Source organism: Columba livia, chromosome 16 (assembly GCF_036013475.1).
Source record: "Columba livia isolate bColLiv1 breed racing homer chromosome 16, bColLiv1.pat.W.v2, whole genome shotgun sequence".
Taxonomy (NCBI): Eukaryota; Metazoa; Chordata; class Aves; order Columbiformes; family Columbidae; genus Columba; species Columba livia.
The window spans coordinates 214,038-228,373 of record NC_088617.1 but is presented as its reverse complement, the minus strand read 5'-3'; the positions used below and the strand labels follow the sequence as shown (position 1 = coordinate 228,373).

The window sequence follows — 14,336 nt, the reverse complement described above, 5'->3', positions numbered from 1 at the left end:
TTTAAAGGGCCCTTCCAACCCAAACTATTCTATGATTCTGTGACATGCTACCTGCAAAGGCAGCCGGCACACCCCTGCTCTCAAGCTGGGGCTTATCTGAGCTGGAATATAAAGGTAGCAGATGGCACAGCAGCGAAAGGCTGGTAGCAATCCATAGCACACCTAAAACATCACAAAGATAAAGACAACAGGACATAAACCTGAGATCTTGACACAAGGCTTCTGGAATACTAATCTATGCACTTCTAAGAAAAGCAAAGAAGTTTGCTTTCAATTTCTACTTAAACACCACTGTATGACTTTACCAGCTTTAAGAACAATAAACCACATATTTTTTAATCTGAACTTCTCCAATAACTTTTACAAAGCCTGCAGTCCCTGTGAGGGAGCATAACTATCGTTATGAACAGGCACAACCCAGATGAAGTATTTTACCTGTAACTGAACAACAAAATCCAAACCTGAGCTCATTTTCACTTTCCCCACCTAACAGCTGGGAAGGTGCACTGCCCAGGCAGAAAAAGCATCCATCGTCCGTGAATGTGCAAACTGCCAAAAACAGGTACGAAGTGGCATAACCACCTACAATATCCACAGTCCCAGTCCTCCTTATCCAAATGGGATCTGGGTTCCTCTTGTCTGCCTTTGGAAGTCCACACAGACATGCACGTTCACACTACCAGTGTAGCCTCAAGTCCAAACGCTGGTAAAGAATTCCTGAATATGTGCCATGAAGGAGACCTTAAGTCAGCACTGAATGACCAGTGAGGTAAAAATAGAGTACTCTGAATCCAACACTTGTGAGATCCTTGCTCCCTAACTGCTGTGTGTTATAGATTTGCTAAGAAAACAAGACTAGCATAAAAACCAGTGTTGCTTTGCAGCTGGTGGATCTTTGTTGCTAGTGGGCCTTAAAGGGTTCCATGTTCAGGTGTGTCCCTGTAAGACAAGTACAAATCCTGCCTCCACCTCCTTGCCTTAGGCACAGACAGCAAAGCACTGCAAGACAGAAGGAAAAACGCAGGTGCTACCAATTGTGCCCACAACCAGCATCCATGCTGCCAACTGTGTGAAAATGCAACAAGCAATAAGATTTGTGCAAGGATACAAAAAAATAGTCCCTGTCAAAATTCCTCCGTAAGTGACTCAGTCTAATGGCAGGGCCAAAACAACAATCCAGGACTCCTGACCTAATCCCAAACAAAACACCACCCATTAGAAACTTTACTCAGTCCTAACATCAGTGGAGCAAATTATGCTCCAAACTGGTACCTGCAGACAGAGCCTTCACCAATGCAACACGTGCACCCATTTCGCAGGCAGGTGCCTGGGAGCCACAGACTATCAGGCAGGAAGGGATGGTCGTGGCCCTACTGCACACTTTGCTTATGCCAGAGGAAGAAGAGATCTCTCTCCTGAAATGGCCAGTCTCACTCTGCTGCTGGCACAGCCAGGCTGCCGCAGGGAAAGGGGCAGGGAAGGTTTTTGCGGTGCTTACTGCTCAGTGGGGAGGAACAAGGTCTCTCCTATAAGCAACTATGGCTCCTAAGGCTCTCTTAAAAGCAGCAGGCTAGGCAGGGGCTCTTTTCCCAGAGGAATTGCGTTATTCAAATCCATTGACACCAAATAAAATTTTGTTTGCACGGCTGAGAAGGCGACTTCCAGTTTTAGATCAGGTTTTCCTTTCCACTGTAAGCAATGTCAATTTTTGCCCCTCTTATTTCCTTAACGCAACACCTGAATTGAGGAAAAGCACTGCTGCTCCAGATCTGTCAGGCTGGGGATGTTCTACACCGTTCCTCAGATAACACATGCCCTTCAGCATAACCCCCAACCCCATCACTCATGACACTGCCCAGACTGTTGCCAAGTGAACGTGAGCAGATGTTTAAAGGGAAAAGATCTTTTATAATGATTAATGTACTTTAATTACACGATTGTTCAGAGATTTCATTAGCTACTCTCCGACTGATGATTTTTCTATTGGTTTTCTTCTGTTCACTTTTGTATTTACAAAGTCACATTGCACTTGCCTGTATTTGTTCTATAACATTTTCCTGCTATTTTTTCAGCCTCCATTTTTCTTCCGAGTATGTGTATTAGTTACATGTACAAACAGGTAACTTCTTACAGAAATACCTGTCTGGTTGTGCATGTCACGTATGTGTTTGCATTGTTAGTAGCTTTGCCTGTTTTGCACGCACCATTTACCAATTTGTTTCTGGGCATTTCTCACTATGTACATCTTCGCAAGAGTTTCTGAAGTTCCAGTTTTGATGATGGTAATCTACAGAAAATCTTCAGTAAAACAATGGAACTGGGATGGTATTTAACACAGTAAATGACATGCTGGAGTGCAACTGATGAAAACATCAGGCCCTTCTTTGCTTGCTTTTTAGAGCAAAAACTTTTTCTGGTTTTAGCAAAGCAAATCAGTAATAAATTCTGCTGAATCTGAGCTTTTATTAAAACCAGTGATGTTGGGCTGACAGACATCTGGAAGAGCTTTTGGCTTCTACAGTTCAGAAGAACCTTGTGCGATTCTGGTGCTCAGCTTTTCCATTAGAATCCCCTGCTCAAAAATCCATACTTTAGCCCTGCAGTTGGCCCACAAAATCTCTGCCAAGAACCAAAACTTTTCTCTTCACTAACATTTAAGAAGGAAAAAAGAAAAACAAAAGCATTTTAAGTCATTCTGAAGCTAGGAATGCCAAATTAAACATTTTAAGGTTTCAAATTTTTGATCGAGGTGTTGGGGTAGCCTACAAATCACATTTTCTGTTACAATGATGTTTTGAAGGCAGTGATTCCAGACCCCAACACAAAACACTCAAGTGTGTACTGAAGATCAATCTACTGAGCGATCCCATCTCTGTCCAGCAGAATACTGAAAGATGGGCCTAAGTGCACTGTGAAGTGGGACCCAGCGTGCAGGCTGAGCCAGCAAGGTGCTCTGGATACTGCTGGTGATGAGAACTTGATGGATAACATTTCAAAAGGATGAAACAGGAAACCACCATAGCATTGTGGCAGACGCAACCACACCACGGCTGAAAGGCTAGGAGGCACCAGCAAGAGATGAAAGAGACTCCTGCCAAACTTGGACCTCTGCTGCTCAGGCGAAATTCAAAGCATCTCTCAGTCTGCTCTAACTTGTTTTCAACACCCTCCCCACAACACACCAGTGGCATCACCTCAGGAGCATGGGCATGTCCACATCCCCGCTGTGGAGGCAGTGCACTTGTTCCTGGAGTCTGCATGTCTCACTCATTTCTACTCCATTTCTGGGGTGAGAAGATAGTATTCTGGCTTCAAAACACACAAGCACATGAAGTAGAACAAATGTGCAGAAGAGCACTTCCAGGGCATTTTCTGTAAATAAGGCACCTGGGTAGTAAGTAGTATCAGGGTAGAGTCAGTGACCAGTGATGAAGAGATTTCGGAGGGAACGTGTGCCAAGAAGAGCAGTGCGTTTGCCCTGCCGTGACAGCAGTCTGCGGGACGGGATTTGAGCAACAGGGAGTTGATGGTACAGTCAGAAAGAACACACCAGGAGCAAAAGGTGGCATGGGGGAAAAAAGCTGGCGTGGTTGTGAAAAAAATAGAGAAAATAAGCTCTGCATCTGCCATCAGTGGAGGAACTGATGAGTTAGGAGCCCCACAGAATGAAGCAGGTGAGAAATGAAGGACAGGACTCCTACCCTTGGGAAAAGCCCGCCAGATCCTACAGTGGGAAAGACAAGATACTTTAAAGGAGTACAAAACTGCAAAGAACGTTTGCCCGTGAGGAGAGAGGCAAATCTAGAAATTACTCTCCCTGCAACAACCCCACACGATGATCTTCTCAAGAATTTTTAGTCTTATCTGGCTAGAGACCAAATACAAGCTTAAACCACTAGATCTTCCTAAACAGATTCATATGCCAGCACAGAGCCCTAGGCAGGAGTGGTACAAGCCAAGTCCTCTGCTTTTAGCTTTGCTGGGAAGGGGAGGAGTAGAGACAGAGATTGCAGCCTAATTGCAAGAGTAACATTTTTGTCTTGCTTCCATGACTTTATCTGGTGTTAATTACTTATCAACTGCTTTCACCTTTAATCTCTTCAAAAAATGGTGCAGATTACTAAGCAGAAATCTCGTCATGAAACAGAAGACAGTCTGATTCCCCACTTTGTTTCAGGAATGAATTACTAAAAGGTAACTGCAAAAAAGTGTGAAAACAGCTTTTTCAATCTCTGATTCAAAGGAAACACACAAAGAAAACCCCAATCCTAAAAAGTTTGTCTTTCCTTCCTTCCTAGGAAATATGAGATATGTTGTAATTTTTCCACATGGGCAACATTTTCAAAAGCACTTGCTATGTCTCATTGATTTTCATTAGGAATTAAGATTTGTACTGTTTTAACTCCTTGAGAAGCATGGCAGCTTAGCCAGCTTTGCCAGGACTAACTGGTTGCAAAATTACACTCCCCATTTTACTCCACTCCTGCACAAAAAAAGGAATCATTCAGAAGCACAGAAAACACTTATCTTGTAGCCACAGACCAGGTGGTATAATAATACAGAATCTCCCATACTGTAGATCTGGCTACTTCTATCCACACATTTCAAAAGCAGAGGAAAGTAATTTCATTTCCTCTGTTAGGACAATTTCTCTCCATCTATAGTAGATCCTTGGTTACTGCCATTTCAATAACTCAAAAATGCTTCAGCAGGTGAAAAAACACAATGCTATTTTTTGTTTTATAATTGATCTTGGCTAACCCACAAGAACATCTGATAGATGTATGCAGGAAAGGCCTGAACAGCCATAAAGTTAAACCTGAGCTGGCATAAATGCTCATGTACAACTCTGACAGTACGGCCAGGATGACAAGATATCCTTTCAAGGTGACCTGCAGGGCAGCGTGCCGCGGGCTGTTTATATGCCTGAGATCTGCCTGTCGCTGACGTAATCGGACAATAAAAGCAGCAGTACTTGTCTGGATTTATCACTGCCCAGCCCATTCCACGCACAAAGAGGACTCATAGCAGTACGCGTTGTAGCACAGCATCTGGGGGTGGGAGACATAATTGCATTATTCTCCAGCACATAATATCTTAGGCTAAGGATTAAACCAAGGGGAACAAGAGGAAAGTTATGTGATAGATAGGCAAGGGACAAAGCACATCAGACTGAAATAAGAAATTAAATGTGGTGGTAGTGAGGCTGCTCCAGATGACAGGCACACAGCCAACCCTGCCTGCAACTGCTCATCAGATCGAGTCGAGTATGAGAGATGAGAAAAAACAAATAGGTGAGACAAGGGAGGAGCTGGGGAGTGTATTGGCTACACTTGAGACCACAGCAAGGAAAATCTTCAGCAGAAGCAGGATGACACTTTCTTTCTGAAAGAGGTGGGGAGAAAAGCCCACCTGAGCTGTGCCTGTGTGCGCAGAGGCTGCACGTGAACACACAGGGACACGCAGCCCTCCCTGTGCTTCTCCACATCCCCGCATCGCTCCCCTCGTGTACATAATGTCACCCAGTCTCCAAATCTCACTGTTCATCTTCAAAAACATGCATCTCTCGTTTAGCTACAAATCTAACTAATAGATATGTAGTGCTTCAGCCTAAAAACTTGAAATAAGAGTACTAGCAGCCAAGTAAGAGCTGGATCACAAGTAAGTTTGTTAATTCAGTAGTCAAATGGAAAACTTGTACACAGGAAAACAGCCCTTCCTTTTTTCTGTTAATTCTGGGTATGTCTAAAATCATTCACGACTCATAAGAAAAAATTGGGTTTGGGTTTACATTAAGATTTTCAAATTCCTTTTTCTTTTTAAACGTGTTAATTCTAAACAATTCAAAGAAAAATAACTGAGAAAATAACAAAACAGAGCATTTCTGTCACACTTCTGAAACCACTACTGCTTAAAACCACCCAAAGTATTCCAAAAGCTTTAAAATCCTTCCCCAGATGGATTCTTTGTTTTGTTGTAAATGAGAGTCTTTTTGACCAAAATTTGACTTACCCTAGAAGTTTTCTGTCTTGCTCCAACCCATAGACCAGACAGTGAAAACCAGATGAAAAATCCTGTCTCATGAATTTTTTGAGCCAATTTCACCTTTATGTTTTTTTGAGGAAAGCCTGCCCCAGGATTTTTGAGTGCTTGTGACCGGCGAAAATAATTACTTGCCTTGTTTCCCTGGCAGTCCTGAATGTCTAGAAGCGTTGGCTTGCTTTGCCCAGTTTCATCACCTGCTGTTCTAGACTGCTTTCCAATCTTTTATTTTGTTTTAAACATGCTGTTTGTTCCTTGACTCAGAGCTGTCGACTTTAAAAAGGAGGCTGGCTGCATACAAACAAATATTCCTTCTACCCCCAGCAAGGCTTCACTGCAGACACAGCAATGCTGAGAAGAATGAGGGGCCGGGCTGGGCTGTGACCCCCCTGCACTTCCTGCAATTAACTCGGGATGCGATTGAAGGAAGATAGGCCGGGGAAGCATCAGCATCTTCTGGTCGAGTAGTCCAAGGTAAAGGGGATTTAGTGCACACAAAAATAACAAGCAGAGCTGCCTTCGCCGTTTATTACGAAGGCACAGTCTGAAAGGCAGCTTGAAAATGCAAAGTGAGCTAATGATGGGTTTTGCACCACAGACTGTCAATCTGGCAGCCGATCCAGGAAATACGTTATATAATTGCTTTGAGTAATTTATTTTTAATTAATTTCAACACTAGTATTTCACTTATAATAAGTCAAAATGAGAAAGCTACATTTTTCAGAATGCCTTTTTTTGTCTGTTGAAGCTCTTTGCTAAATGAGGCAACATTTACAAAAGATCTCATTTCCAAAAAAAAATTACTCAGCTGTCCTACTGTGGACAATCAAGTACCACACAGAATAGACTAAGTTGGTAAGGAAACACTATGTGCTTACAGCATACAACTATCTGTAAAACAAAACTGAAGGTGTAAACGTACAAATATATGCATATCCACAAACATACATAATCTCTTCCAGTTTGCACATTTCTTTTCAAAATTCACAAGCTTTTAAATTCCATTATACTTCTTCCCATTCGGATCCCCCAAGCATGCCAGCGCTGCTTGCGACCCCAGAAAACACTCTGGCACCTCCAGCTGCAGAATCACAGCCCACGACACAGGAACAACTGTCTCCGAAGACAGGTCTTCACAAACCGAGTACTGAAGGGACGGGCTCCTGAGAGTTACCTGTCACTACTTCGGCATCTCTTTCCCCTCTGAAGAACTATGGCTTTTATCCCTTCTCTTCAGAATCACAAGGGCTAAAAACTCACTTAAATATAAATCACAAAAATGTGATTTAAGAAAAACTAGGGGATTTGGAATGAGGACATAACAGCTGATAACTTAGATATTCATGCTGAAATCTGGGTTGTTACAGAATGGTGCAAGAATGTGTTTTGTCTTGTAAACTACTTGTTACTTTTCTCTCAAACCACTTTTTTCATCTAGCTTTGAAATTTAGAGGAAAAGGAGCTTTGAGAAACTAAGTAATCTACAATTCCTGAACAGCAATAACCTCCACAGGTAACCTAAAGAAAACAGAACAGCCACTTCCACAAATTCGGCAGTACTTGGAATCAGCAGAGCTGGGGCTTTGTGGGATGAGAGCGCAGAAAGGACGGGTGCGGGCAGCACTGTGCTCCCCACGCACAGCGCGCTCCCCACAAGAACACCCGAAAGCAATCACTCTGCTTGCACAGGACTCATCTACGTGCAATCGCACAGAAACTACAGATTTAACTGTACTAAAAGTAGCACAATTCTGACATGGAATGAGGAAAAGCTTTGGTGTTACAACATACCTCTGCAGTGGCATAAAGATATATTTTGTATGGCCTTTTCAGGCATGTGGTTATTTCACAGAAGGAAGCAAAACAGAATGGAAACCCAAACCAGTCACCACCAGAATAGTAATTTTCTGTCAAATCTGTACTAATATATCAGAATATTCTCAACAATGCTGGTACATAAATGAGAGAAATACGGAATTTATCATATTTGTTTCTTAAAATGTCACTTTTTTATGTCCATAAAGCTGCCTCCTCAGAGTAGCCCGTACACACCATGGACTTAGATGCTGCAGAGCTGGCAGCTGCCCCCACAAGCAGCACGGTGGTGCTGTGTAAAGGTGCGTGTTGTCACAAGTCTGAGTCTGACACCAACAAGGGAGAATTACGTGTAGTTGTTGAAGGAGAGAACTAAGAACTGCAGTTCGAGCTTTGCTTCCAAGCTCTGTCACTAACAGATTGGGCAAGTTTCTCAGGACTACATTAAGGCCTCTGTAAAACTGAGAAATACAGTATAAACCGCCAATTAAGCTCTTTTTAGGGGCTGGAAAGTGCTCTGAAATCTTTAGGAGAAATCTGTTACATCATTGCAGTATCAATATCCATGCTGATGAATAATGACCATCCTGAACATGAAACAGCCAAGAAGGAAGTGAGGCACAAGAGCTGTCCTTCAGGGCATGTTCTCTCACTCATTTTTGGTCCAAAAGCTCTCCATTCCCAGACTATGAGAATTTCTTCACCCTTTTGATTTATTTCTTCAACCTGTCAGAGTCCCGCAATGGCTCCAACAACCCAGTGAGAAAGGTAAGGCTGCCTCTTTATAACAGGTCTGTGTCAGCACCTCCTTTCTCAGCCTGTAAAGGAGTGGCATTCAGGGAATAATAATTCAAAAAGAGCTATGGGAAAAGAACTATGAAATGTAAGTTAGTAGAAGGACCTTGAATGTTGGGGAAAAGTCTAGTGTAACAGTACAGGCGAGGCTGGAGTGAGAATGACGTACCCCCTCCTTGGTTAAATCCCCAAAGTCAGACTTTCTCTGATCAAAGAAGACAGCAAAGAGGAAGGTCTGTTGTACATGCAGAAGGTAGAAAGCATCCTTCTTTAATCGAGACTCTCTTCTCCCACCCTTCTGCCTCTGGTGAGGGAAAGGAAGACTATCTCATCTATCTGCAGAAATAAATCAAGGAAGATGATTCTTAAGGATCCAGAAGCAAAGAATGCCTCATGTTTATATTTTTTGTACACCATTTCATCTGTTTATGAAGTGTCTTGATGAGGGAAAACACAAATGCTGATCTCATTGTCTTAAATACAACTGATGCCTTTCATACCAGAACAAAATATGACAAAGTTTGTGGTCTATCTAAAACTTAAAACACTTTCTTAAGAACAGGTAACATTTAACAGGATACATTTAACAGGATACATTTAACAATGTATCTGAAACCTCTGTCCCCCTTTGGCTTGGTCCCATAGTCTGGAATTTAAGCAGCACCCCAACCATACCACAGCTCCTCGTATTGAAAAAATTAAAAAATCTTTGCGGTAGTCCGTCACCGCGCATGAGCGAGAACGAAAGCTGCAGCTCCCGCACCCCACAGCTGCCTTCCCGAATTGCTGCTCTTCCCTGACAGATGTTCGGGTTAGCGTTCTCAGGGCAGGGGAAAGGGTCGATTTTTAGTTTTGCATTTTGGATTTTCCTTGCTGTGGTCTTAAAGCATCACTACATCAGGACTTGCGGTTCCCAAGTAACTGCTGATTGAACATGTCTGTGGCAACAGTGGGACGCAAGCTCTGCTACCTGGTCCCAAGGCAGTTTGCCTGCCGGGGCAATGGATTAGCCCTGAGGCTCATCGCTGCTGTGCAACTGGGACAGCACATTTAATACCAACGTCCAGAGGCCCATGTGCTCTCACCTTTGAAAGCCACCCTTCAACCCTCCTGCCCTGCTCTCCTTATCAATAAAACAGGAACGACAGTGATAAGCCTATGGGACTTCTGAATAAAACTGCTCTACTAGTGCTAAGGGTTATGGAAATACCATATTCACAAAGTTTAGATCGTTCTGTGATCAACAGTGAATTTCTGGCTGGACCATCTTCAAACATGTTGAGTCAAAATAGCAAAGTCTAATAATGTAAAAAGAGCTACTTCCCTCCTTTTGATCCTGCTTAACACAACCTTCATAAATGCTGCAGGCAAAACTTGTACAGCACTTGAGCAATTGCTATGTAAGTACCGTGAATGCAGGTGCTTGTTCATTACCACTTAACCCTGAAGCTGCTTTCCAAGTGCACGGCATGAACACACAGCTGATTTGCTCCTGGACTATGAAATCCAACTGTACTTTCCCTGTTTTGATTTGAAGTAAATCAGGTTACCAGTCTGGATTTAGTAAATATTGTGGTTAAATAAATCAAATTTATAAACTTTTAACGTTCACTCAGTCACAAACGTTTCTCTTTGTTTGAAAAGAGCAGAGGGTGGTCTTGGAAGAGAGGCTATCATTCAGCTAAACTTCAAGTTATCTTTCCTCCTCTTGTTCACTGATTTAATCAAAGCCATCTTTTTCCTCCTCTTTTGACTCTTAATAAAATGAAAATCAAATGTCATTATTAATAATGATTATTGATCTCAAATAATTCATCTGAGGAAGGAAATGTTTTCTAGAGATTACAGCCAGGAAGTCAAAGGCTTTCATTCCCAGCTCTGACACCACCTCGCTGGCCATACACAGCACATCTCCTTCGCCCATTCCCTGTCACAGGGCTGTTAAACATTTACTTAACTTCAGAGCAAGCAGTTCTGCACGCCACAAATTCCCGGTTACTGGAACTCAGGTACCTCCATGTGCAATTGCTAGGTTTTCATCTGCCTATACAATTGAACAAAGGCTTGTGCTGTCATTACTGCCAATTTAATATGCATAGCAGATATGCATTTTTACAGCACTGAGCTCCTCCTATGCTTTTAAAAACACAAGAAAAAGTTGTTGCTTAGGTTAAGGTCTTCAGGAATCTGTGTGAAACATGTAGGAGATACTCTGCTGGTAGATATTATTTCTTTAGTGGAAGCTGGTTGTTTCATCAGTAGGAATAAAAAATGGTGAGGTTTTTTGTTCCTGCATTTCTAACTGAAAGGTTCAAAAAGGATATTCTGAACCAGGAGACAGGCTGGTGATGGCAGCTTACAGGTAAAAGTTAAAATGAGAAATCTGCTCCCCATAAAGAGCTACAGCCCAACTGTAGTGAGCAAAGTAACACAACCTAATCAACCTAATTGTCGCATATCTCAGGGATGTTTGGAGAAAAAAAAAAAAAAAGACAACTAATCAAAAGCAATGCTTAAGCAATAACTGCACTTCGATTTGTCACTCTTGCCAATTAATAGTGTGGAAACAGCAAAGGGGAGAAGGAGTTTACTCAGAGCAAATGTTGACATGGTGTTTTCCTTGATATTTGTTCCATTAATCATTTGTTTCTGTGGATATTTGAAAGTCAGGCTAAAATAACATAGAAATAACAAATAGGACAGCTTGGTTCACTTTGGGCGTTCAGGTGGGCTGAAGGATGATTTCCCAAGAGATTTGCTATAACAAGAGGCTGAAGCTTTTTCTTTAAGCCTAGGGGAAAGCTAACCTGTTAGCATCAGGTTTATTTTCAAGACAGAAGGGATATTTTAGGGATGACCAGAGGATATCATCAAACAAGGATGAGTTACGGAGCTCCTTTGCAGAGATGCTGCCATTCAGTCACCGATACACCACAGGGCAGCATAGAAGTGGAAATACCGAAAGAAAAATGCACCAACCCAATGCCGGTCACACAAACGTCCTTGTTTTCTTTTGCAAAGCGTGATCCGATGAAGAAAAACACTTTCTGAACGTGCCATGTTATGATATTAAGCAGGCCTCAAATCACTTACCAAAGTACAGAGGGACACTGACATTTGAACTGCAGGAGTTTTGTCTCCCGTCTTGTTTTTCCCCCCTGTGACTTCTGCATTTGAATAACTGGAATTTTTAAAATCCCTTTTCCTCCTTTCACCATGATGTAATGCAACTGTTGCACAAGACTAACAATGTAGAGTTACTGCTGCTGGAGCCAAGTTTGGCACCAAGAGAGATTAGGGCTGGCACCAAACACCATAATCTTTAAAATAAATCTGGCAGACGTAGTGAAAAGGTTTGCCATTGCTGCCATAAACAGCTTACAGAGCAGTACATGGAAAAGCGCTGAAAGAAACCGTAGTATTCTTACTGGAACAAAGACGTCGATTAGCTAACCACTTAATCTAGCACCTACTTATATATGAAAATGAAAGAGTTTTACAATGGTATGTCAAAATTAACAGCAGTAGCAGGGACCAAAGTGTACCATAACAGTGCCTTTCATATGTCCATCACACCAAATACCCTATAGATACCACCAGCTAGCTACCTATGAGGCAGGAGAATCTCTGGGAGTAACTGCAACTTGCACCAGATTATTCAAAGAAAAATAACTTGATCCATACAAGAACAGACCTGTCTCCACAGATTTCTCTTTACAGTACTTCTCAGTCATGCTTTCCTGAGAGGGAATTTGCTCCTACTCAACGGTGCTGGAGCAGTGCTCTGGAAAGAGCATGATTTCTGTTTTAAATGCAGATGGAAAACAGAAGAGAAATGCAAGTTTTCTTCACTGTACCACTCAGCTTGAGCTGATTTTCTCTGCTCTATATAAGGGTCTGATGATTTGTGAGGTGGACATCGGCCAGCAACTGGACATACGCCACCAGCTTATTTCACACAGGCAACTAGACAGCCATGGAGTAGTAGTATTTTTCAATTGCTAGTAATTATTATTGGGTTTTGGTTTTGTTTTTCACTCATTGCCTAGCAGAAAAGCTCCATATTCCATCCCAAATTTCTCCATAAGCACCAATTCTCAAACAAGGGACCACCTTCACCAGCCAGAAGGTTGTATGGTGCCATAACATCTTTTTGCCAATCTGGTTAGCACTAAAACATGTAAGAAAATTTAAAGCTGATTTCAAGTGATTTATCTGATGCTCAGTAGTAACCATGCACTTTCATAAATAGCACTGACAGGCACTCCTAACGGTATATCCAACATGGTGTTTGTGTGCAGAGACATATGAAAGTTACAGCCTCCTGTTGCAACTTACTGAGGCATAGACGAAAATCAAGAATCAAATCATGGTGTCTTTTGCTGGAAGATGTTTACAGCTTCAGTGACAAAAGTAGAGTCTTGCAGCCCGCTCTATTTCACTAAACAGCAGTTGCCTCTATCATGTTACACACCACTTGCCCCCGGGATCACCAGTCCAGCTCTCAGGGAACTACTCTGCAGCACAGCTCCTCACCCCCGAGGCGGCCTGCCAACAGCCCACGCACCATGCCAAATGAGGGGGCTGCTGTAAACACGAGAGTGCAGCAGAGGTGACGGCTTCATTCACAGGACTGCAAGGCAGCTCAAGAAAATGTCATCTACCTAGAGTTCATTCAAATAATCTAAGAGTTTTGTCATCTGTACAGATTAGGAAACCCAGCTTCCAGTAAAAGCCAACTTTAGCTTCTTGGATATTTGAGAACAAGCTTACGTGTGCCATTAAGACGGTGACCGCCTTAGACTTAAAACTCAGATTTGACCTGCAATATCCCTAGCTTAAAGGCAAACGTCTCTCACACACATGGGACTCCCAAGGCCCTTGCTCTTTCACAGCCCCGAAGAGCGGCCTGACAGCCTGGTTCAACAGCTGATGTGTTTCCTGATGTTGGATTAACTTCAGCTCATTGCCTTCAGCATAGTTTCTCTCTGATACTTCTATGGAATAACTTCTACAACAGACAAAAGAATCAAAATAATTTCCTTCCTCCCTCCAGCTACTACAGGACGGCATAGGTACGACCAGTTCACTCATAAGCAGCATGCAGGGACGTTCTTGCTGACCCCCCTGTTTGCAGCAATAAGCTAAAACCAAAACATCACAACCCCAAACCCCCAAAACCAACTGTGCAAAATACCTGAATGCAATACTTGGCCTCCAAAGGAAATACAGCAGCTCACCTTTTCTCCCTCTTTCCAAAAAAGCGATCCTGGTAACTCCAGTGAAGAACAAGGAAAAAGGAGAGTAGGCCTAATTTCAGGGGTTTTTTACTAGTCCGGATACAGGAGCAAAACAAGAATTGGAGTAAAGGCGTTTGAGCTCAGATAAATTACAGTTTTACAGTAGTACTGTATGAATTTCCCTGAACTGCTAACTGGGGAGCCATCTTCAATACTAACACCAACTGAACTGCAATTTTGAGAAAAAAAAAATTACTTTTTTTCTCAAGTGGAATTGTCATTAATGGCAAATTTGGTGCCATAGTCCAGTGGCCAGGGCTCTCACTGGGGAGACTTGGATTCAGTTCTCTGTCAGCCACAGGTTTCCCGTCACCAGAGTATTTTACAAGGCAAACTCATATTTAATCTGCTTGCCTCTATTTCCCTGCTCTGTAAAGTAGGGAT

At 42.5% G+C, this 14,336-nt stretch overlaps 1 protein-coding gene across 29 annotated transcripts in view; it reads right to left on the bottom strand.

The window, feature by feature from the left end:
• The window catches only part of EYA2 (EYA transcriptional coactivator and phosphatase 2), an 87,500-nt gene that overhangs the window by 48,138 nt on the left and 25,026 nt on the right, over nucleotides 1-14,336 (bottom strand). The window contains exon 1 of one of the 29 annotated variants that reach the window (XM_065031739.1): nucleotides 6,013-6,807. The exons of 26 other annotated variants lie outside the window; for them this stretch is intronic. In XM_065031739.1, the coding sequence (XP_064887811.1) occupies nucleotides 6,013-6,083 (71 nt within the window). In that variant the 5' untranslated portion in view covers nucleotides 6,084-6,807. Of the gene's footprint in view, nucleotides 1-51; nucleotides 2,875-6,012; nucleotides 6,808-14,336 lie in introns of those variants that run through there. 2 more of the 29 variants (XM_065031755.1, XM_065031768.1) reach the window with 2 other exon arrangements.